General features: G+C 49.7%; 1 protein-coding gene across 1 annotated transcript in view; it reads right to left on the bottom strand.

Moving 5' to 3' along the window:
• Positions 1 to 14,748: 14,748 nt before the first annotated feature.
• THBS3 (thrombospondin 3) overlaps positions 14,749 to 25,438 on the bottom strand; it is a 97,867-nt gene continuing 87,177 nt past the window's right edge. Inside the window, exons 22-23 of the mRNA XM_060255263.1 lie at positions 20,670 to 20,809; positions 14,749 to 15,166 (exon numbers count right to left, since the gene is read on the bottom strand). Coding sequence (XP_060111246.1) covers positions 15,111 to 15,166; positions 20,670 to 20,809 — 196 coding nt within the window. The 3' untranslated portion in view covers positions 14,749 to 15,110. The remainder of the gene's footprint in view (positions 15,167 to 20,669; positions 20,810 to 25,438) is intronic.

The raw sequence follows: 25,438 nt of genomic DNA, 5'->3' as shown, positions 1-25,438 counted from the left end.
TGATGGTCAGAACTCCCTTTGGAGTTCAATTATACTTGTCACACCCTTGCTCCTGGCTCTGCCCCCAATGTCTCCTGGCTCCACCCCCAAAGTCCCCAGATATTTCTTGAATTGGACTTGGCAACCCTAATTCGCTACATCAGGGGTGTGTGGCCTAATATGCAAAGGAGCTTCTGCTAGAATTCCACCCTTGCCAGGAGGTGCTATTGGTCCCTCACAGGCTTGACCACGCCCCCATTGGAATCCTGGGCAGCAGGATCCTGGCTAGGGCCTTCAAAAAGTCTTGAGGGAAGTGGCCAAGGAGGACAGACCAGCTCTGGGTCCCACCTCAGAAGGGAGCAGAGCTTGGGGAGAGAAGGAGGATCAGCCCTCTCTGAGGCCAAGGGAAGGCACGTCCACCAGATGTGACCCCAGTAGGGTTGCCAAGTCCAATTCAAGACATATCTGGGGACTTTGGGGGTGGAGCCAGGAGACATCGGGGCAGAGCCAGGAGCAAGGGTGTGACAAGCATAATTGAACTCCAAGGGAGTTCTGGCCATCACATTTAAAGGGACAGCACACCTTTTTAAATGTCTTCCTTCCATAGGAAATAATGAAGGATAGGGGCACCTTCTTTTGGGGCTCATAGAATTGGACCGCCTGGTCCAATCGTTTTGAAACTTGGGGGGTACTTTGGGGAGAGTCACTAGATACTATACCAAAAATTTGGTGCCTCTGCCTCAAAAAACAACGCCCCCAGAGCCCCCGAAACCTCCAGATCAATTCCCCATTGTACCCTATGAGAATCGATCTCCACACAGGGAAAGAAGTGCTCAGCAGACTCCCTCCCCCCATTTCTGGAGACTCTGAAGGAGGATTGGCCTCTCTACTCACAAGTTGCTGCCAACTTCTTCAAAGTAACACAGACACCCCATCCCAAGAGGAAGCCTTTCAATCAGCGACTGAAGCCTCCGGAGGTAGAAACGCACATGGTCCTCTGGGGGCGGAGCTCTCTCCCCCTCCGCCAGCCAGACTCCCCAAGGAGACGCCACCCAGCCGGAGAGGATGCAAGGACTATGAGTCCCAGCATGCACCTCGCAAAGGGAGGCCGGACTGGAGCGAATAGCAGGCCGGTGGTGGGCGGGTCTTTGTGACCCGGAGGAAGGGAGAAGCCTGAAGCTTGCGAGGGAGGCAGGCAGGGAAAGAGACACGACGCTGTTTCCCCACCCCCACCCCCCCGCTTCCAGATTTTTGGAGAGGAGGCTGCTAATTCGGGGGTCCCTCGGCAGGGCGGGGGGGTTGGGAAGCCTAGACCCCAGTGCATGATGTCTGGGGCTAGGATTCCTACATATTGCTTTCAGCAGAGAGCCAAATGTGGTGTAGTGGTGAAGAGCGGTGGACTCAGATCTGGGAGAACCGGGTTTGATTCCCCACTCCTCACCGACATGCAGCCAGCTTGGTGACCTTGGGTCAGTCACGGTCTTCTCAGAGCTATTTCTGAGGCTCAGGGAGAGACTTCAAATATTTAAAGTCATAAGAGTGCCTCTGACCATGCGCAGAGTGTTTCCCCCTCCATTCTCATTCATATCACCAACCAACCATAGGGATTGTCTCCCTGTCTGGGAGCAGTGATGCTCTGTATTCTTTGGGGGGGGCACAGTGGGAGGTCTTCTAGTGTCCTGGCCCCATTGATGGACCTCCTGTTGGTGCCTGGTTTTTTTTTGGCAACCGTGTGACACAGAGCGTTGGACTGGATGGGCCATTGGCCTGATCCAACATGGCTTCTCTTATGTTCTTATGGCCACTGTGTGACACAGAGTGTTGGACTGGACGGGCCATTGGCCTGTTCCAACATGGCTTCTCTTATGTTCCTATGGCCACTGTGTGACACAGAGTGTTGGACTGGATGGGCCATTGGCCTGATCCATCATGGCTTCTCTTATGTTCTTATGGCCACTGTGTGACACAGAGTGTTGGACTGGACGGGCCATTGGCCTGATCCAACATGGCTTCTCTTATGTTCTTATGGCCACTGTGTGACACAGAGTGTTGGACTGGATGGGCCATTGGCCTGATCCAACATGGCTTCTCTTATGTTCTTATGGCCACTGTGTGACACAGAGTGTTGGACTGGACGGGCCATTGGCCTGATCCAACATGGCTTCTCTTATGTTCTTATGGCCACTGTGTGACACAGAGTGTTGGACTGGATGGGCCATTGGCCTGATCCAACATGGCTTCTCTTATGTTCTTATGGCCACTGTGTGACACAGAGTGTTGGACTGGATGGGCCATTGGCCTGATCCAACATGGCTTCTCTTATGTTCTTATGATTGGGGGAAGAAAATAAAAGTAATGACTACTGGGGAATTAGACAACTTGAAGGCTGACAATGAAGAAATGATGAAAGAAATGGGGAGGAGGGAATGAAATTGTTCAAGGTGTTCTATTCCTTGGCTCCTCTAAAAGGAGGATCGTAACCAAGAAATCAGAAGGCAATTGGGACTAGGAAAGGCAGCCATGAAGTAGCTGGCAAAGATCCTTACAGATGTGTCACTGGTGATGCCACAGTGAAGTCATTAATTTTTATGAGACCATATTTTTCCTTCTGGCCTTGCGGCAGAAGACCAATCGACACAGCTTCCCCTTTGTAAGCGAACTCATACATTCACCTCATCTGCTCCCAAGCGTCACCGTTTCTGGGACTCCAGCGCCACCCAGTGGCTATTCATTCCTAACAGCAAAACCAAGTCCCTTTCTAAAGCAATTATCCCATGAGGGGTACAGTCAGGAGGACACTTTTAAAAATTCACCTACTTTCCACCAGGCTTTGGGGAAAGGGATCATCCTGTCATCTTGATGCATCGTCAGGATTAGAAGATAGAAGATGAAGATACTGGATTTATATCCCGCCTTATACTCTGAATCTCAGCGTCTCAGAGCGGTCACAATCTCTTTTACCTTCCTCTCCCACAACAAACAACCTGTGGGGTGGGGCTGAGAGAGCTCTGACAGAAGCTGCCCTTTCAAGGACAGAGTTTCAGAGCGGCCTAAAATCTCCTTTACCTTCCTCCCTCAGAACAGACACCCTGTGAGGTGGATGGGGATGAGAGAGCCTTCCCAGAAGCTGCCCTTTCAAGGACAGAGTTTCAGAGCGGCCCACAATCTCCTTTACCTCCCTCCCTCACAACAGACACCCTGTGAGGTGGGTGGGGATGAGAGAGCTTTCCCAGAAGCTGCCATTTCAAGGACAGAGTCTCAGAGCGGCCTAAAATCTCCTTTACCTTCCTCCCTCAGAACAGACACCCTGTGAGGTGGATGGGGATGAGAGAGCTTTCCCAGAAGTTGCCCTTTCAAGGACAGAGTATGGCCAAGGACCTGCCTACCTGAGGGACCGTCTTTCCCCGTATGAACCCCAGAGAGCACTGAGGTCAGCAGGGAAGAACCAACTGACCATCCCCGGGCTGAAGGAGGCAAAACTGCAGAGCACTCGCATGCGGGCCTTTTCTATCGTAGCTCCACACCTATGGAACCAGCTCCCGGAAGAAGTGTGGGCCCTGCGGGACTTCGAACAGTTTCGCAGGGCCTGCAAGACCATCCTTTTTGGGTTGGCCTTCACCGATTAAAAATGACAGAGGGACTCGCCAGCGATTTTTATCATCCTGCTGAAATAGCACCAGAATGTTAATTTTAGAAATTTTAAATTAGACTGTTTAAATAAGCTACTGTTTTTAAATATTTATTGTATAATTTACTGTACTTGAGGTTGTTAGCCACCCTGAGCCTGCTTGGGCGGGGAGGGCAGGATACAAATAAAATGTTGTTGTTGTTGTAGAGTCTCAGAGCATCTTACTATCTCTTTTACCTTCTGCCCTCCCCACAACAGACACTTTGTGAGGTAGATGAAGATATTGGATTTATATCCCGCCCTCCACTCCGAAGAGTCTCAGAGCGGCTCAATCTCCTTTACCTTCCTCCTTCACAACAGACACCCTGTGAGGTAGATGAAGATATTGGATTTATATCCCGCCCTCCACTCCGAAGAGTCTCAGAGCGGCTCACAATCTCCTTTCCCTTCCTCCCCCACAACAGACACTCTGTGAGGTAGATGAAGATATTGGATTTATATCCCGCCCTCCACTCCGAAGAGTCTCAGAGCGGCTCACAATCTCCTTTACCTTCCTCCCCCACAACAGACACCCTGTGAGGTAGATGAAGATATTGGATTTATATCCCGCCCTCCACTCCGAAGAGTCTCAGAGCGGCTCACAATCTCCTTTCCCTTCCTCCCCCACAACAGACACCCTGTGAGGTAGATGAAGATATTGGATTTATATCCCGCCCTCCACTCCGAAGAGTCTCAGAGCGGCTCACAATCTCCTTTCCCTTCCTCCCCCACAACAGACACCCTGTGAGGTAGATGAAGATATTGGATTTCTATCCCGCCCTCCACTCCGAAGAGTCTCAGAGCGGCTCACAATCTCCTTTCCCTTCCTCCCCCACAACAGACACCCTGTGAGGTGGGTGGGGCTGAGAGGGCTCTCACAGCAGCTGCCCTTTCAAGGACAACCTCTGCCAGAGCTATGGCTGACCCGAGGCCATTCCAGCAGGTGCAAGTGGAGGAGTGGGGAATTAAACCCAATGGGGTGTGGCCTAATATGCAAATGAGTTCCTGCTGGACTTTTCCTACCAAAAAAGCCCTGCTTTCACCCATGCGCCTAAGTGTGAATCCAAAGCTCCAAGCTACAGGTCCTTTTTCATGGCTCCACAATCTCTCTGTCAAGAGGTACGACTCCTCTCAGCCTCCTTCCTTTCACCTCTTTTCCTTAGAACAGGGGAGGCCAACGGTAGCTCTTCAGATGTTTTTTTGCCTACAACTCCCATCAGCCCCAGCCAGCATGGCCAATGGCTGCGGCTGATGGGAGTTGTAGGCAAAAAACATCTGGAGAGCTACCGTTGGCCACCCCTGCCTTAGAATACTGGGGGCGGGGGGGGAATGCAGATTTATTTGAGAGTGGTCTCATTGGTTTCAGTACAATTACCCTTGTGTCAACCATGGAATGTTCTCAAACAGAAACTGTGGTGCAGGAACAGGGGAGAGGGGGTTAGAGGCAATGTTCCCTCTAAGCTGAGTTAGTGTGAGTTAGCTCACAGGTTTTTCAGCCTCCAACTTACACATTTTTGTCTTCGCTCAGGAAGGATGGCCCTAGAACAAACTAATTTATGCAGTAGCCACTCACTCACTCACCACTGTAATGCCAGTAGCTCATGAAGTAGCTCAAAAAACTCCATAGCTTAGAGGGAGCATTGTTTTTTTTGGGGGGAGGGGTGATTTGATGCTCAAACAACTCCCCCAGGGACGCCCAATCCAAGAATGACTATTTGGCCATGGTGACTGACAATGCCAGAAGTGATTATACCCGCATCCAGGGGTGGAATTCTAGCAGGAGCTCCTTTGCATATTAGGCCACACACCCCTAATGTAGCCAGTCCTCCAAAAACTTACAAAAAAGAGCCTTGTAAGCTCTTGGAGGATCGGCTACCTCAGGAGGTGTGGCCTAATATGCAAATGAGCTCCTGCTAGAATTCCACCCCTGCCCGCATTCCTACCTGATCCAAAAGGGAAAAAAAAGGAAGCAGGAAGGGAAGGGAAGGTTCAGACTTCCCAAATGACTTGTCTTCACAAGAGGGAAGAAGAAGATGATATTGTGTTTATATCCTGCCCTACAGTCTGAATCTCAGCGTCTCAGAAGGTCACAATCTCCTTTACCTTCCGCCCCCCCTCCCAACATACACCCTGTGAGGTAGGTGGGGCTGAGAGCTCTTACATCAGCTGCCCTTTCAAGGACGACTCCTACAAGAACGATGGCTGGCCCAAGGCCATTCCAGCAGCTGCAAGTGGAGGAGTGGGAATCAAACCTGGTTCTCCCAGATAAGAGTGCGCGCACTTAACTACCACACCAAACTAGTTCAGACATCCAGAAATGTGGGATGAATGCACGGGGATCAGTAAACACCAGAATTCACCTAGTGGCTATTTACTCCCTGTCCAACTCATCTTGCAACAGATGCGGCTGAGGAGCTGAGCTTAATCCATTAGGGGGAAGCAGCTATATCGGGCCAAAATGCCCGTCTGATCACAGTCCTGGATATGAAAGACTTTTCCTCTCTAAAGTAAGGTCTTTTGTCATTTAAGAAGGAAGAATGCCTGCAATTTTAATTTGGTGAGGTGGTGGGGGAACATGTCTAGGTTGTCTTGGAAGGTTGTGACATACTGCTCTAAAATCAAGAGGAATGATAGATTATTCAGTAGAAGTAAGCATCAGGGAAAAACTGTGACATTAGCAAATTCCTATATGGAAGACAGAATCATTATCCGCAAAAGACAAGGGAACTGTCTTCACCTGAGTAGCTTATGTGATTTGAACACTCCTGCTGTATCCTTAATTGCTGTTGTTAATGTTTTTCAAGGAACAGGACACTTTACAAGGATGAAGAGAAGATAGAGGAGGAGGAGGAGGAAGAAGACTGCAGATTTTTACCCCGCCCTTCTCTCTGAATCAGAGACTCAGAGCGGCTTACAATCTCCTATATCTTCTCCCCCAACAACAGACACCCTGTGAGGTGGGTGGGGCTGAGAGGGCTCTCACAGCAGCTGCCCTTTCAACTCCTGCAAGAGCTATGGCTGACCATTCCATTCCACCAGCTGCAAGTGGAGGAGTGGGGAATCAAACCCGGTTCTCCCCGATAAGAGTCCGCACACTTAGCCACTACACCAAACTGGCTCTATGAAGTCAAAGTCCAAGACAAACAAGGAACTTTAAGAACATAAGAGAAGCCATGTTGGATCAAGCCAATGGCCCATCCAGTCCAACACTCTGTGTCACATGGTGGCCAAAGCCCAGGTGCCAGGAAATGATCAGGACAGTAGGCAAGAAGAAATGGCCAAGACCAAGTGGATGAAATAACCATGAAGCAAGTGATCAAGAAGAAGATAACCTAGCAGATTAAGCAGATGACTGAGTAGATAACCAAGGAGAAGAAGGCAGCCGAGAAGTTGTCCAAGGAGGGGATCAAGAAGAAGACAGTAGGACGGAGCAGATGACCACGTAGGTAACCAAGAAGATGACTGAGAACAAAAAGTTTCCTAAGGAGACAACCAAGAAGATAGCCAAGAAGAATAAGAACATAAGAGAAGCCATGTTGGATCAGGCCAACGGCCCATCAAGTCCAACACTCTGTGTCACACAGTGGCAAAAAATTTTATATACACACATACACTGTGGCTAATAGCCACCGATGGACCTGTGCTCCATATTTCTATCTAAACCCCTCTTGAAGGTGGCCATACTTGTGGCCGCCACCACCTCCTGTGGCAGTGAATTCCACATGTTAATCACCCTTTGGGTGAAGAAGTACTTCCTTTTATCCGTTTTAACCTGTCTGCTCAGGTGACAAAGTAAGTCACAAAGAAGATGTTGTCCAAGGAAGTGACTCAAAGGAATAACACAAAACCAGCCAAGATAGAAAAGCCCAAGGTCTTGAGATAAGGAATTAAAACCAAAATCAGAGAAAGAATGTGTGACTTTTCAATTAAAGAATTTTTGAAATTCTAATTTGTAATTCTGGATTTCACAATTTCACATTGTTTCAAACCTAACCTTTGAGAACTATTTTTCCCCCAAGGTAATGTCATGTGTTCATTGATCTGTCTATGAAGCTCTAGTCTGTCAGACCAAAAGGACATCAAGTACAAGAATTTTCTTCCAACAGTGGCCAGGCAGGTCTGGTGTGCCTTTGCCTCTGGATGCTCACTATCACATCTTCAAGGGGACCACAAAGCCCTCATTTTCCTCTTGCACCTGGTAACTAGAGATAGACTGCTTCTGAATACAGAAGCTCAATTCTTAGCCATCATAGTCAGGGCTTTTTTTTGTAGGAGGAACTCCTTTACATATTAGGCCGCAAACCCCTGATGTAGCTAATTCTCCAAGAGCTGATGTAGCTAATTCTTCGGACAGGACCAACTGTAAGCTTCAGGAGGATTGGCTACGTCAGGGGTGTGTGGCCTAATATAGAAGATATTGGATTTATATCCCGCCCTGTACTCTGAATCTCAGAGTCTCAGAGCAGTCACAATCTCCTTTACCTTCCCTGCCCCCCACACAGACACCTTGTGAGGTAGGTGGGGCTGAGAGGACTCTTACAGCAGCTGCCCTTTCAAGGACAACTCCCTGTGAGAGCTATGGCTGACCCAAGGCCATCCCAGAAGCTGCAAGTGGAGGAGTAGGGAATCAAACCCGGTTCTCCCAGAAAAGAGTCCACACACTTAACCACTACACCAAACTGGCTCTCATGGATATGCAAAGGAGTTCCTGCTACAAAAAAAGCCCTGATCATGGTTATATTAAATGTATATTGACATAATTCTTTATTGGAATTGCTCTGTTGGACTGGAACCAGGGTCTATCTAGCACAGCATCCTATTTCCCAAAATGGCCACACAGGTGTTTCTAGAAAGCACACGAACAGGGCAGGAAGGCAGCAACCCTACCTGTTCTTTGTTTCACAGCACCTGGTGTTTAAAGTCAGGTTGCCAACCCCCTGGTGCAGCCTGGAAGTCTCCTGCAATTACAATTGATCTCCACTCATGAACAAAAGTTGGATTCTAAATCCAAAGGCTGTTAGGCAGGCCAAATTTATAAATGATGTAAGAACAACAACACAAGAGAAGCCATGTTGGATCAGGCCAATGGTCCATCCAGTCCAAAACTCTGTGTCACACAGTGGCCAAAAAAACCCAGGCGCCATCAGGAGGTACATCAGTGGGGCCAGGACATTAGAAGCCCTCCCACTGTTACATGCCCCCCCCCCCCAAGCACCAAGAATACAGGGCATCACTGTTTCAGACAGAGAGTTCCAACAATACACTGTGGCTAATAGCCACCGATGAACCTCTGCTCCATATGTTGATCCAATCCCTTCTTGAAGCTGTCTACGCTTGCAGCTGCCACCACCTCCTGTGGCAGTGAATTCCATGTGTTAATCACCCTTTGGGTGAAGAAGTACTGGATGTACTTCTTCACCCAGAGTATTGTGGGAACTCTCTGTCTGGGGCAGTGATGTTCTGTATTCTTGGTGCTTGGGGGGCACAGTGAGAGGGCTTCTAGCCCCACTGGTAAACCTCCTAGTGGCACTTGGGTTTTCTTGGCCACTGTGTGACACAGAGTGTTGGACTGGATGGGCCACTGGCCTGATCCAACATGGCTTCTCTTATGTAAAACCAGCTTCTCATGAGGGCCATAAAAGGTGCACACTTGGATGCTTGAAGGATTGTTCTCAAGAATTTTAATTGAATTATTTCATTAAAGAAAAGAGTAACCACTTGTACCCAAACTAGAGCTGCGTACAAAAGGTGACTGGTAATCTTTGTAGTAAATAATCGGAATATACTGAGCTCCTATTCTTATTTTTTAAAAAATAATTTTATGGTCGCTCCGATTTCCCTTTTGGCAATAACTACGATTGATTTGATATGCAATTGACAGCATAGCTTGTTGTTGAAAATAACCCATTAATATTTACATGGCGGGGGTTCTTCCACTTTCCCAGGCTCCCTCCCGCCCCCAGTCAGCTGGCCGGTGGGCGGAAGCCCCGCCCCCAGAGGACCATGTGCCTTCAGTCTCCGATTGAAAGGCTTCCTCTTGGGATGGGGTGTCTGTGTTACTTTGAAGAAGTTGGCAGCAACTTGTGAGTAGAGACACCAATCATCGCTTCAGAGTCGCCAGAAAAAGGGCGGGGGAGGGAAACGTCTGCTGAACACTTCGTTATTCCCTATGTGGAGATTGTTTCTCATAGGGTATAATGGAGAATTGATCTGGAGGTATCGGGGGCTCTGGGGGGGGGGGTTGAGGTAGAGGCACCAAATTTTCAGTATGGTATCTAGTGCCTCTCCCCAAAATACCCCCCAAGTTTCAAAACGATTGGACCAGGGGGTCCAATTCTATGAGCCCCCAAAGAAGCTGCCCCTATCCTTCATTATTTCCTATGGAAGGAAGGCATTTAAAAGGTCCCTTTAAATGTGATGGCCAGAACTCCCTTGGTGTTCAATTATGCTTGTCACACCCTTGTGCCTGGCTCCGCCCCAATGTCTCCTGGCTCCACCCCCAAAGTCCCCAGATACTTTTTGAATTGGACTTGGCAACCCTAGTCTAGGGCCAGTCCTGATTATACCCTCCCTTCTGAAAACCCACCCTCTCCGAGCTCCACCCTGCCCCCCAAATCTCCAGGAATTTCTCAACCCGGAGTTGGCAATCCCACCTATTAGCCATCTCTAGTAGGTGAGAGGCAGTTGCAAAGGAAATGATTCTGGTTTTATCAATATTTACAGATGTTTCATTTTCAGAACACCTGAATAATGCCCAGGTTTCATTTTCAGAACACCTGAAAAACTGTGAGGGATTCTGAAAAAACTTATTAGGACGTTAGTGTCTTGAACAAAAGGTTACATAAATAAGTGGTGTAATGAATATTTAAAGTATATCATGCACAGCTTTGGTTCTACGTGTGTAATTAGCTGCAAGCTGTGGTTTCCTGTTATGTTTGCTTAATCCCCAGGTGGGGGCAGGGGATCCCCCAGTTTGGAAGCCCTCCCCCCACTTCAGGGTCACCAGAAAGCGGGGGGGGGGAGGGAAATGTTTGCTGGGCACTCCATTATTCCCTATGGAGACAGACTCCCATAGGGTATAATGGAGAATTGATCCATGAGTATCTGGGGCTGGGGAGGGGGGCTGTTTGTTTTGAGGTAGAAGCACCAAATTTTCAGCATAGCATCCAATGCCTCTCATCAAAATACCCTCCAAGTTTCAAAAGAATCAGACCAGGGGGGGTCCAATTCTGAGTCCCCAAACAAGGTGCCCCTATCCTTCATTATTTCCAATGGAGGGAAGGCATTTAAAGGGTGTGCAGTCCCTATAAATTTGATGGCCAACAGTCCTGATTATACCCTCCCTTCTGAAAACCCACCCTCTCCGAGCTCCACCCTGCCCTCCAAATCTCCAGGAATTTCTCAACCCGGAGTTGGCAATCCCACCTATTAGCCATCTTTGGAGTTCTTTGGAGTTCAATTAGGCTTGTCACAACCTTGCTTCTGGCTCCACCCCCAATGCCTCCTGGCTCCACCCCCAAAGTCCCCAGCTATTTCTTGAATTGGACTTGGCAACCCCACCCCCCACCCCCCTTGGCCACGTTGTAGAGTTTGACAGAGGGGTCAGGGATGAGTTTTGGAACTCTGCTCTGAAAATACTTTATATGGCCCGAGAGGCTGCAGTGGTTGCTCAGAGGCAAGAGAAAAAGCATACGGCACATGCTCAGAGGCGGCTGTGCTGACTTCCGAGCCTGCCTCGAGGGCTGAGGCCCTGCGTCGTATGTGTACATGGCGTGTCCCCGTCTCCCTGGGCAGCCTGCGCGTTGCCCTTTTAAGAGAGGGCTTCTCTTTGCCTGAATGGGCTCCCAGAGCCCAGGCATGTCCATTGTTGCAGACGCTCCCGTCCCTGGCGGCTCCATTGTGCACCAGAAGGGCAGCGCTCAGGGGGCCCCTTGGAGCAGAAGTACTGCGGGACCGACGCCAGCCAGGGCCTGGAACCGGCAGAGGGGCAAAAGAGGAGCTCCATCAAGACTCCCCCAGGCCCAACTCCCCCACGTGTCCTCCAGGCTGGGGGTGCAGCGAGGATCGTCCTCCTCAAAAGGCAAGTGGGGATTATGGGGGAGGAAAGCAGAGGGAACGAGCCGGCCTTCTGTCAGGGAGGCCACCTCCAAGTTCTGTTGACAGCCAGCCAGCAGTTGGACTGGGAGGTTGCCAACGTTTCTCCACCTGCCCTGCTCCTGTGCCTTGAGACCCAGCGGGAGAAGCTTGCCCCCGTGATGTGATTGGCGTGTCGGGATAGTGATTGGCGTGTCAGTGTTCTCCGATCGGAGCAGAGCAGCGGCGCCGGCAGGGAGAAGGTGGCAACCTTTGGTGGATCCCACGGAAGAAATCTGGAAGCGAAGGACACGTTTTGCAAAAACTCCTGGGAAGTTGTATCGGTGCTCGAAGATTCGTGAGGACAGTCTTTCCAAGCCTTGTAATGTTTCTTTTTGGGGGGGAGGTGGGGGGTTTCGCACCTGCCGCTGAGCTGATCCGGATCTAGGGGGGAGCAGAGGGGGCCGCTTGCCCCGGGCGCCACCAGTGGAGGGGCACCAAATTGGGTATGGAGTCCATTTTATTCTATGGGCCCATAAAATAGAATGGGCCCATAAGGGGGAGGGGGGGTGCCGTTTTTTTAATTTTGCCCCACCTCCAAAAACATGTACACCCGGTCCTGCCACTGAATGAGCCCTGCCCCATTATGCAAGCCCCATTGGAGTGAATGAGTTTGTGTGGAGGGTGGGGGGGGGGGAGAAGGCTTTTTGCCGCCTGCGAGTGCCGCATTCACTTGACCGTTGCCGGGACACTCATCGCCACGGCAACGCCCAGAGTGCCTCAGCCAAGCGGGTGATTATTTAACCAAATTCCCAGATCCCTAAAGCCAGCGGCCACTTCGGCGCTCCGGGATAAAACTTGGGAATGTTCGCTGTGGGAGCAGATGGGGGGGGGGGGTTCGAGATACCCGCACTAAACTTCCGAACTTTCTTTTCCCAGAGCATCGCCCTTGAAGGCCCTGCTGCGTGAGTGAAGCCCGTGAGGACCGGTTTCTGGGGCGGCTGGAGGGATGGGACGGAGTGCAGTGTTGTTTGTTCTCCCACTAATATTGCACTTGTCCCGGCCTCCTGCCATCCTGGGTTGACGTACGATACCTTCTTGGGACACACCTAGCCGAGGACTGCCCCTGCCTGCCTTTGCGAAACTTGTGAGACGGGCATCCCCAAGTGGGGTTACGGAGCCACGCGTTGGTCTGAAGGCCGGGGAAAGACGGACGGAGGGCTGCGGTGGACTTTCAAGACTCCCATCAAAGAAAAGAGGACCGGGTGGTCAGAAAGCTGGGGTTTAGGGTGACTCAGTGCTGCAAAATTCCTTATGCTGTAGTCAGGAGGAAAACGTCAAGGCAGCTGAAAGGAGTGAATAATTGTTTTTAGAACATTTAGTGTGATGTGGGGCTTGGATGTGTTCTTCCAGAATTTGGTGCAGAAAGAAGAGCTGCCTCCAGGGGTGGAATTCTAGCAGGAGCTCCTTTGCATATTAGGCCGCACCCCCCTGATGTAGCCAATCCTCCAAGAGCTTAGAATCATAAGAGTTGGAAGGGACTTCTAGGGTCATCTAGTCCAACCCCCTGCACAATGCAAGAAACACACAAACACCTCCCCCTAAATTCACAGGATCTTCATTGCTGTCAGATGGCCATCTAGCCTCTGTTTAAAACACCTCCAAGGAAGGAGAGCCCACCACCTCCCCAGGAAGCCTGTTCCACTGAGGAACCGCTCTAACGGTCAGGAAGTTCTTCCTAATGTTGAGCCAGAAACTCTTTTGATTTAATTTCAACCCTCTGGTTCTGGTCCCACCTTCCGGGGCCACAGAAAAGAATTCCACACCATCCTCTAGAGGACAGCCCTTCAAGTACTTGAAGATGGTGATCGTATCACCTCTCAGCCGACTCCTCTCCGGGCAAAACATCCCCAGCTCCTTCAACCTTTCCGCACAGGGCTTGGTCTCCAGACCCCCTCGCCATCTTCGTCGCCCTCCTCTGGACCTGTTCCAGCTTGTCTAAATCCTTACAAGGCTCTTTTTTATAAGCTCTTGGAGGATTAGGTCCGACCGAATATGCAAAGGAGCTCCTGCTAGAATTCCACCCCTGGCCGCCCCAAATAGGCACATATTCCCACTGGTGGCAGGAAGTGACTCTGCAGGGTTTTCGAGGCAAGAGACGAACTGAGGTGCCTTGCCATTGCTTGCCTCTGTGTAGCGACCCTGGACCTCACCTCCTTGGTGGTCTCCGATCCAAGGGTAGGCCCCGCTTAGCTTCCCAGAATTGATGAGATCAGGCTAGCAAGGTCAGGGCATATTCCCACCAGGAATGAAGAGAAGAAGATATTGGATTTATATCCCGCCCTCCACTCCGAAGAGTCTCAGAGCGGCTCACAATCTCCTTTACCTTCCTCCCCCACAACAGACACCATGAGGTGGGTGGGGCTGGAGAGGGCTCTCACAGCAGCTGCCCTTTCAAGGACGACCTCTGCCAGAGCTGTGGCTGACCCAAGGCCATTCCAGCAGATGCAAGTGGAGGAGTGGGGAATCAAACCCGGTTCTCCCAGATAAGAGTCCGCACACTTAACCACTACACCAAACTGGCTCCAAACTGGTTTAAACAGCTATTCCCCAGGAACCTGGAAACTGTTGTTTCCCAGAGGAGCAGAAGTTCTGGAATCTTTAAGTTCTTACCGTGCTCACCAAACTACAGTTTCCAGGGTTCTAAGGGAGACAGAGAGACAGCCATGACTTCCAATGTGGTATCAAACTGTAAGCTCTTGAAGGATTGGCTACATCAGAGGGTGTGGCCTAATATGCAAAGGAGTTCCTGCTGGAATTCCACCCTTTTATGTGTATGGGCCCTCTATTGCCAGCTGCTCTGCTCTTGGAAGAGGATTCCAGCCGAGATAAATGACTGTAAGAGCCCAAACTGCGAAAATCCAGAATGCTAGAAGGGATCTGGGGTAATGCGGGGCAACTTAGCTAGCCGGATTTAGATCAGATCTCTTCCAGCCCCATCTGCCATCCAAGCCACAGAAAGTAGGGTGGAAAAAAAAAACAGCCAGAATTTTATGGGCAAATCGTTTCCCAAAGGAAGAAAGCAAAACTCCAGAGGGCACCCACAGTACAGGAGGGGAATGAGCTCGGTAGAAGCCTCTGTCTATTGGCTGTGGCCTTCTCTGCCCCACAATCTTTTGTTGAATCCTGCGGCCAAGGATCCAGCCAGGCTGGGTTTGCAGCTTTGGGGTATCCGGTTGCTGCGGGGTGAGGTCGGTCAGTTTTCCAGTCCATGGTGTGTGTGTGTGAGAGGGGGGCAATGGATGCCCGCTTTGGGATGGGGCACCAGGAGTCCTTGGGAGGAGATGTCATGATTTAACACGGGTGATGGAGAGCTCCTTGCGTTTTTCTTTCACGGCTCTTCCAACAGCACCCGGCGGAACGGCTCGAAGTCCTCGGGGACGGTGTCTGTGGTGGAAAGACAGAGGGATGCTCAATCTTGCTTCAACGGTATTTAACTTAGCAACAACCTGGAGGAAAATGTTGTGCCCCCTTAAAGGAAGCTTAACAGGATCATAGAATCATAGAGTTGGAAGGGACCTCCAGGATCATCATCTAGTCCAACCCCCTGCACAATGCAGGAAACTCACAAATGCCTCCCCCTAAATTCACAGGATCCACATTGCAGTCAGGTGGCCTTCTAGCCTCTGTTTAAAACACCTCCAAGGAAGGAGAGCCCACCACCTCCCGAGGAAGCCTGTTCCACTGAGGAACCGCACTAATGGTCAGAAAGTTCTTCCTAATGTTGAGCAGAAACTCTTTTGATTTAATTTCAACCCACTGGTTCTAGTCCTATCTTCTGGGGCCACAGAAAACAATTCCACACCATCCTCTATAGGACAGCCCTTCAAGTACTTGAAGATGGTGATCGTATCATCTCTCAGCCGCCTAAACATGTCCAGTTCCTTCAACCTTTCTTCATAGGACTTGGTCTCCAGACCCTTCACCATCTTCGTCACCTTTCTCTGGACAAACATATGGGATGAACCTATGAAGCTGCCTTCTACTGAATCAGACCCTCAGTCCATCAAAGTCAGTATTGTCTACTCAGACTGGCAGCGGCTCTCCAGGGTCTCAAGCGGAGGTTTTTCACACCTATTTGCCTGGACCCTTTTTAGTGGGAGATGCCAGGGATTGAACCTGGGACCTTCTGCTTACCAAGCAGATGCTCTACCACTGAGCCACCATCCCTCCCCGTCCCTGTTATTCACCAGGTGATGTTATTTGCCTTTCTGCCTTGAAATGCTCCAGAGGCCCATTTTCACATATCAAGCACCTATGAACGAGAAATCTGCACTACAACTTTGTGTGTGTGTGTGTGTGTGTGAAGTGCTGTCGATCGCAGCTGACTTATGGCAACCCCTGCAAGGGGTTTTCAGTGAGAAGCAGAGGTGGTTTGCCATGGCCTTCCTCTGCAGATCTTGGCAGTCTCCCTTCCAAGTGCTGACCCTGCTTAGCTTCTGAGATCTGATGAGATCGGGCTATAGCAGGGGTGGCCAAGCCTGCTTAACGTAAGAGCAACGTAGAACAAATGTCAGATTTTGAGAATGGCAAGACACGAACATCAGATGTTTGAGAGCTGCAGGGAAGGAGGGAGGAAGGAGAATGATGGGGGAGGGAAGAGGGAGGGAGAGGTGGACAGAAAGCAACTTTAACTTTAAATGCATTCTCCGAGCCACCTCTACACCAGGGGCGGCCAAACTTGCATAACGTAAGAGCTACGTAGAATAAATGTCAGATGTTTGAGAGCCACAAGACATGAACGTCAGATGCTTGAGAGAAGGAAGGAAGGAAGGAAATAGATGGGGGAGGGAGAGGTGGAAAGAAAACAACTTTAAATGCTTTCTCCAAACCACTGACTGGCTTGGAGAAGTGATTTAAAGAGACAGATGTCTTCTCCAAGCCACCCAATGAGACGGTGGGGGCTTCAAGAGCAACACAATATGTGTGAAAGAGCCACAGTTTGACCACCCCTGGGATATGCCATGCTGTGTTCCCTCCCCGACTACTTTACATCAGATTTAATGCAGTTTTCATTGTCATGGCTCCCCCCAGAACCCTGTTATTGTAACTCAGTGAGCATCCTGAAATTCTCTATGGTTGATTCAAAAAATCCCTTCCTCTGTTACCTGCGAGTTGGATCCAGGTGGGTAGCTGTGTTGGTCTGAAGCAGCAGAACCAAGTTTGAGTCCAGTGGCACCTTCAAGACCAGGGGTGGCAAAACGGTGGCTCTTGTAGCTCTCAAACATCTGACACTTATGTTATGTGGCTCTTACAGGTTTGGCCACCCCTGTTTATGACCAACCAAGTTTTATAACCAAAATAAAACTTGGGTGGTCTTAAAAGAAGCCACTGGACTTATCACTTCCAGTTTTGTTCCGCAAGATGGGATAATTAGTCAAAGCCAGTGTAAGAAGGTTTCTATAAGACAGAATGAAAAGAGGTTTAACCCTCATTCTTCTCCCCCAAGGAACCCTGGGAACTGTAGTTCTGTGAAAGGGGCTGGAGAGTACATAGAATGCTTGATATCCTGCCCTCAAACAATTCCTCAGCATTCACTGGGAGAAGAAAGACACGGCAAATTAACTGAAATATTACCAAGATGGATAGCTGTGTGAGTCTGTCTGTAGCAGTAGAAAAGAACAAGAATCCTTTAAAACTAACAAAATTTGCAGCAGAATATGAGTTTTTGTGAGTCACTGATAGTTGGAGATGCCGGGGATTGAACCTGGGACCTTTAGCTTACCAAGCAGATGCTCTACCACTGAGCCACCGTCCCTCCCCAGTTCTCAGGCAACAATCCCTGTAAACTTTGGCGGACATCCCCTGGTTATCCCGCTTGTCTCCGATTTCCGCTAATTCCCCCGGTTAATTTGGAGACCACCAGTTTGGGTGACAGTAAGCAAGGGTGGAATCTGAGCAGGAGCTCCTTAGCATATTAGGCCACACGCCCTTGATGTAGCCAATCCTCCACGAGCTTATGAAAAAGAGCCCTGTAAGCTCTTGGAGGATTGGCTGCATCAGGGGTGTGTGGCCTAATATGCAAAGGAGCTCCTGCTAGAATTCCACCACTGCCACTGCCCAACACACACACTCCCCGTAGGGTTGCCAGGTCTTTCCTGGCCACTAGCAGGGGATGGGAGGGGGGGGGGTAACGTTGCCAGGTCCAGATTGGAAAACTCCTGGAGATCGGGGGGATAGAGTCTATGGAGGACAGGGACCTCGGGGGGGTACAATGGCATACAGTCCACCCTCCAATGCAGGGGTGTCAAACTCATTTGTTATAAAGGCCGGACATGATATAAAATGAGACCTTGTTGGGCTGGGCCCTGTGTGTCATGAAATGTAATGCCAGGTAGAGGACACAGACAAACACAAAGATTTTTTTAAAAAAAAATTAAAAAACCCTTAAAATAAAACAAAAAACTCTTAAAATAAAATAAAAGGCATTAGCACTTTTGCAATATTTTGACAAGTCTCAGTCTCTGATAACTGACACCTCTTCTTCTGAATTGTTACATCAAAAACTGGAGACAATGTCTGTGCTGTAGCATTCTTGAGTATGCTGTTCAGGTGTTGTTCAGGTAAGTATCTGTAAGTTGCAAACCTACTTTTGATTTGCTCACGGGCCTGACGGGACTGATCCAGCCACCGGGCTGCATGTTTGACACCCCTGTTCCAAAGGATCCATTTTCTCCAGAAGAAGAAGAGGGTTGGATGTATATCCCGCCCTTCACTGGAAGCCTCAGAGCGGCTTACCATCTCCTTCCCTTCCTCTCCCCACAACAGACACTCTATAAGGGAGGTGCAGATGAGAGAGCTCTGAGAGAACTGCTCTTGAGAGAACAACTCTTAGAGAACTGGGGCTGACCCATGGTCACCCAGCAGCTGCGTGTGGAGGAGGAGGAGGGGAATCAAACCCGGTTCTCCAGATAAGAGTCCACACACTTAACCTTGACACCAAACTGGCTCCAGAAGGAAATGATCCCTGCAATCTGAAGCGAAGCTGTAATTCTAAGGGATCCCCAGGTCCCACCTGGAGGGTGGCATCCCTATGCCAACATTCAGCCATCTCAGTTCAAAGCCAACAACCTTGCTGAAAGTTTTGATTTAACTTCTCATGAAAAGCTTTAGCTGTTTCTGATCAGGAAGCCCCGAAGTGAAACTACCTGTTGGATCTACCTGTTAGGTTGCACACTGAGCATAATGGTGGTTAGTGTTTCCCGGTCTCTCTGCAACCTGTTCTTTTCCCCGCTGGCTTCTTCAAGGGTTGCCAGACGCCCTGGTGTGGGCAGGGGTCTCCCAGTTTCAGGTGCTCCTCTCCCCTCCCCCTCAAATAACCCCCTCTTACCAACAGGAACCTGGAAATCATTGCGAGGTGTCTACAAAAACTGGAAGTGATGTAGGTATGTTGGGGGGGTCACTCTGGTTTCAGGGCAAAACTCTTGTGATTTGAAGCAAATTCTACCATAGTGTTTTGCCCAAAAACCAGAGTGTCGCCCTCGAAGCGTCGACGTAACTTCCAGTTTATATAGGCACATTGTGACACTCCTCCCCACTCGCTCACAGTGACTGGACCTGGCAACTCTACTTCCTTTCTATTCAATGGTCACTTCCTGTTTCCTTCCTGGTGAATGCCCACTTCCTGTTTCATCCCTGATCCTTTGTTGCTGTTTGTACTCGTGCATTTCTGCTGCCTAGCAACGGGCCTCACACTCTAAACCCACTCTTGGCTCTGAGACCATCTTTTCACAATCATTTGCCATATCAGCACATTGTGATTTTCCACATCTCTGCCAGTAACAGGCAGCAATGTGGGGCAGGAGGGGGGTGTAATGTCCAGCACAACAACAAGAGGATAAATTATCCTGTAAACATGGTGGGAGGGGGAGATTACCCTGTTCCAGGAGAGATGGTGCGAACTAAACACACTACAGCCCTTTTCTGTGGTTTCCCAGTGCGCTTTAGTTCTACCCCAGGCAAAATTTAATGGCAACTCTTATCAGGCTCACACAGCGCATGAGAGGTTTCTTCTCTTACCCCAAATATGACATCAGTTCTGCCATTCAGATAGCCATATCTAAATAGGCCTTTTTTTGTAGCAGGAACTCCTTTGCTTATTAGGCCACACACCCCTGATGTAGCCAATCCTCCAAGAGCTTACAGTAGGCCCTGTAAGCTCTTGGAGGATTGGCTACATCTGGGGGCGTAGCCTAATATGCAAAGGAGCGTTCCTGCCACAAAAAAACGCCCTGTATCTAAATGTCCTTAAGGAGTATTCCCCTGATCCCAGAAGGTCCAAGCTTTGTTTGAGCCAACAAAACTATATAAACCAGATTGAATTGCTTCACACAAAGGATCTTCCTATGGGTGCACAGCCCCCTGCATCTTGTGAGGTGTAGGAATGTTTTTTTCGGCTAAATATTAGGAAGAACTAATGTTCCTCAGTGGAACAGGCTTCCTTGGTGGGGGGGAGGGCTCTCCTTCTTCGGTGGCTTTTAAGCAGAGGCTAGATAGCCATCTGGTTGCAATGCTGATCCTGTGAGCTTAGGGGGAGGCATTTGTGATAGGGCTGTCAAGCCCCCGGGCCGGACGGGGGTTCTCCTGCCCTGAAGGTTCCCAACCCAGCGGCTCACATCGAAGTGATGTCATCATGCTGGCAACATCGTGCGCAGCTGCTCTAGGCGTTTCCCAGAAAACTCTATGGTTTTCCTGGACGCTCTAGCAATATGGGAGGGCAAAACTCTATTGTACCTATTGTACCCCACTGGAGGACAAAGGGGACTTGGCAACCCTAATTTGTGAAATTCTTGTATTGTGCAGGGGGTTGGACTACACGACCCTGGAGGTCCCCTTCCAACTCTATAATCCTATGATCCCCCCGCCCCCTCCAATGTATTCTGAGCCTCACCGTTGCAGCGGTACTGCAGATTTGACCATATGATGTTTTCCTGGGAGAAGCAGAAGACTCCTAGGCGGCCTCCTCGCATTGTCGTATCGATGACGACGCCTGAGTCAGCCACCAACTGGGGTCCTTCATACAGTAGCACCCTGTGGAGGGAGAGAGAGCCAAGGAAGACGGGAAGTGAGGAAACGTTGCTGAATGAAACTAGCACAGAGCTGCAAGATCCCTGCTTTTCTGGGGCACGTTCCCACAAGGGGCCAGCAGCAGTGGGGAAATCTCACCCCCAGCGGGCCCGAAATGTGACGTTATGACATCACCCGGACCTGACATTATCATATCACTGATGTTGCATGGTGACACTCTAGTTTTTAGGCCAAACTCTATGGTAAACGCAGCTACAAACCATAGAGTTTTGCCCAAAAACACGACTATCACCCCCGATGTCAGCAATGGGATGATGTCGTAAGAACATAAGAGAAGCCATGTTGGATCAGGCCAATGGCCCATCCAGTCCAACACTGTGTCACACAGTGGACGCCTGCTGGGGGAGGACGCGAGGAGTGCACTGCTGGGATGCAAATAGTGCCATCCTATGCAGAATTGCGCGCTTCTAATCCCACTGAAATTAGTGGCAAAAAAAACCCAGGTGCCATCAGGAGGTTCCTCAGTGGGGCCAGGACACTAGAAGCCCTGCCACTGTTGCCTCCCCAAGAACCAAAAATACAGAGCATCACTGCCCCAGACATAAGAGAAGCCATGTTGGATCAGGCCAACAGCCCATCCAGTCCAACACTCTGTCACACAGTGGTCAAAAACCCCAAGTGCCATCAGGACTACTAGAAGCCCTCCCACTGTGCCCCCCCACCAAGCACCACCCAAGCACATCATTGCGCTGCCAGTGAATGACCCAGGATCCCCCTGCTAGCTGAAAGGTCAGACTTGGCAACCCTAAACAAGCAGGCAACAGAGGTTGGATTTTTTATTGCTAGTGGCAAGAAAAATTCTCAGGGGCTACTCGATGGGCAGGCTTTTGGGGGAGCCTCCCCACTCCGTCCCTACAAAGAATGAGCTAGAGCCTTGTGAGGAAGAGACAGGATCTTTGGGTTCCAATTAAAAGCCATCGGTCTTGAAAAAGGCAACGAAACGTTTGACACCGGCTAACGTGAACTGGCTTCACGTGGATGAACTTATTCTTTATCCTACACCTCACTGAGAAAACAGTGGACTGAACAAGCAAGACTGTGAAGTGTGGTACCTGGTTTCTTTTAAGTTTCTGTGTACAATCTGGATGAAAGAATTCTTTACAGACTGTTCTCTTACGATTTTGGTTCATGAGTCTACAGCAGACTCTTAACCTTCCAAAAGTGCCTGTGATTTTTCTGCAGACTGTTTTGAATTCATTTTGGTGCAGACTGAGAATAGAGGCCGTGTCTAAGCGCCTCTGTGCACTCTTGTGTTTCATACTGCAATCTGTTTAAGGCAGACACTTTGGATTATTAAAGTGCCTTTTAAGTGTTCCTCTTAGAGTATTTAGGAGCAGAGTCTACTCAGAAGTAGAGGCCAAAAGGCTTTTCCCTATTGCATGTATGTTTTGATAGTATAGTTTCACCCGGACGTTTTTTCATTTATGGCCCTGTACGAAGAGCCCTGTAAGCTCTTGGAGGGCTGGCTACATCAGGGGTGTGTGGCCTAATATGCAAAGGAGCTCCAGCTGCAAAGTGAGCCCTGGCTGACCTCATCTAAGACTGCAAACTCTGGGATGGGAAAATCCAGGAGATTTGGGAGTGCAGCCTAAAGAGGGTGGAGTTTGGGAAGGGGAGGGACCTCAGCGGGGGTCCAATCCCACAAAGTCTGCCCTCCAGCGCAGCCCAGGGAAACTGACCTCTACAGTCTGGAGATCGAAATTGTAATCCTAGATCTCCAGGCCTCGCCTGGAGGCTGGCAACCCTTCTTTCACCAATGACCCCACATGGATCTTGATCCTAAAGGGTTACCCAGCAGAGCTGCGAGCCTCTAGGCGGGGCACGGAGATCTCGTGTTATTACAACTGATCTCCACACTACAGAGATCAGTTCCCCAGTGGAGAACGGCTGCTTTGGAGGGTGGACTCTGTGGCATTGTACCCTCCACTGAGGTAGGTCCCTCTCCTCCCCAGGCTCCATCTCCAAATCTCCAGGAGTTTCCCAGCCTGAATCTGGCAACCTGATGATGATGAACAGTGGTCATTTTGTAGAAAAATAGGTGGTGGAGCTCATCCAGGGATTGTTATACTACAAGAACTTGTGGGCGTTCGATGAAATTGCTGAGCAGACAGGTTAAAATGGATAAAAGGAAGTACTTCCTCACCCAAAGGGTGATTAACATGTGGAATTCACTGCCACAGGAGGTTGTGGCGGCCACAAGTATAGCCACCTTCAAGAAGGGTTTAGATAAAAATATGGAGCACAGGTCCATCAGTGGCTATTAGCCACAGTGTATGTGTGTATATAAAATTTTTTGCCACTGTGTGACACAGAGTGTTGGACTTGATGGGCCGTTGGCCTGATCCAACATGGCTTCTCTTATGTTCTTATGCAGCTGCACTTACTATTCAATGGACAGGGAGGTAGAACTCTCAGAAGGAGGCGGTGGAACTCTCAGAAGGGTTCATGAGCTGTGCTCCTTTGAGCTCCCACTGAATCTGAGGCCTGATGATGATTAGGGGTGGAATTCTAGCAGGAGCTCCTTTGCATATTAGGCCACACACCCCTGATGTAGCCAATCCTCCAAGAGTTTACAAAAAAGAACCTTGTAAACTCCTGGAGGACTGGCTACATCAGGGGTGTGTGGCCTAATATGCAAAGGAGCTCCTGCTAGAATTCCACCCCTGATGATGATGATATTGGATTTACAGCCCGCCCTTCACTCTGAATCTCAGACCGATTCCCCACTAGCCTTACCCCGCTCTCACTCTCCTCTCCTCCGCAGGGCATCCGTCAGATTTTGCACAAGCTGCCCCGAGGCTGCAACTTGCTCTGCCTCTTTCGCGCAGCAAGCAAGATCCTCTAAAAACTGGTTTCCGTTTGCCACCCCTCAGGGCAGCTTGTGCAAAATCCGACAGAAGCCTCATGGAGAAGAGGAGAGTGAGAACGGGCTGAGGCTAGTGGTGAATCAGTCTCAGAGTCTCAAAGCGGCTCACAATCTCCTTTACCTTCCTCCCCCACAACAGGCATTCTGTGAGGTAAGTGGGACTGAGAGAGCTCTCGCAGAAGCTGCCCTTTCAAGGACAACTCCTGCGAGAGCTATGGCTGACCCAAGGCCATTCCAGCAGCTGCAAGTGGAGGAGTGGGGAATCAAACCCGGTTCTCTCAGATACGAATCTGCACACTTAACCTCTTCACCAAACTGGCTCTCTATGCCCCGGGGAACTTCCAACATCTCACATGACCACGAGACAATACTTTTAAAGGGTTATTGCGAGTCCTACGGAAGCATTCTGCTTCACTGGGCTTGCTCTTTCTGGGTACGGACAGCCGCAGAGACCTGAGCGATGTAGCAGCAACCCCAGTCAGGTTGGGCTGATAGAAGAGACAGGAGCCAATTTTTTTTTTTCTCATGGGCATGCTGAGAAGGAGGAGAAGTTCCCAGGCCCTGAGCCTCCTCCTCCTGCTCTGCCCCCTTTTGCTTCCCCCCCACCTCCCCCCCCCCATTGTTCAGCTGCTTTGCATTTTAAAAGGCCTGTGGTAGGCCGAAGCATTCCAACGGGTCCTTGGGTTGCCATGGCGATGAGGACAATGGGCCTTGGGGCCCAACAAGTGAATGGTTCTTAGGGAAGGGAATGGGGTGGTGATGCTGATGGGGGGGGGGGGGGGAGAGGACTGTGTACGATTTCCCAGAAGCCTCGGGGGCTGCACAAACATGCTCCCCCCACCCCCATCAATACACACAAACCCTGCCCACCTCTTGGGGCTGTCAACCCAGAAAGAGGGCCGGCCGGATTTTTAAACAAGGAATGGAGACTGTCAGGAGGAGGGGGACAGAGGAAGAGGCACAAAATGGAGGGCCCTTCCTAACCCCCACCTCATGCCATCAAGCTTAAGGGTGCCATGTTCTGTGGAGGTCCCTGGGGTGGAATTCTAGCAGGAGCTCCTTTGCATATTAGGGCACACACCCCTAATGTAGCCAATCCTCCAAGAGCTTACAAGGCTCTTTTTTGTAAACTCTTGGAGGACTGGCTACATCAGGGGTGTGTGGCCTAATATGCAAAGGAGCTCCTGCTAGAATTACACCCCTGGGAATTACAGAGGACCAAAGTGCCTAATCTGAGGGTTGCCAGCCTCCAGGTGGGTAGAAGAAAACCCAGAAGGGTTCTGTGATAACCAGCCTCAAAAGAAAAAAACTGATCCAATAAATTAGAAATTGTCAATATTCCCTTATCACTCTCATACAAAATATTTTTCACAAGTACTACCCTGACAGCAAACACTATTATAGAGTGCAAGAGAAGAACATAAATGAAGCAGTGAAGATCCTGTGAATTTAGGGGGAGGTATTTGAGTATCCTGCATTGTGCAGAGGGTTGGACTAGATGACCCTGGAGGTCCCTTCCAACTCTAGGATTCTAGAAATAAACAAATTTTATAATGTCCTTCTTTTGCACTTTGCTGTCAGGGTATGACTTGTGAAAAATATTTTCTACGAGAGTGATAAGAGAATATTGACAATTTCTAATTGATTGGATCAGTTTTTTTTTCTTTTGTGAGGCTGGTCATCACAGAACACTTCTGGGTTTTCTT

The sequence above is a fragment of the Heteronotia binoei genome, chromosome 1 (assembly GCF_032191835.1).
Source record: "Heteronotia binoei isolate CCM8104 ecotype False Entrance Well chromosome 1, APGP_CSIRO_Hbin_v1, whole genome shotgun sequence".
In the NCBI taxonomy this organism is placed as follows: Eukaryota; Metazoa; Chordata; class Lepidosauria; order Squamata; family Gekkonidae; genus Heteronotia; species Heteronotia binoei.
Note: the sequence above shows the minus strand (reverse complement) of the source record. Positions and strands in the feature narration are given on the sequence as shown.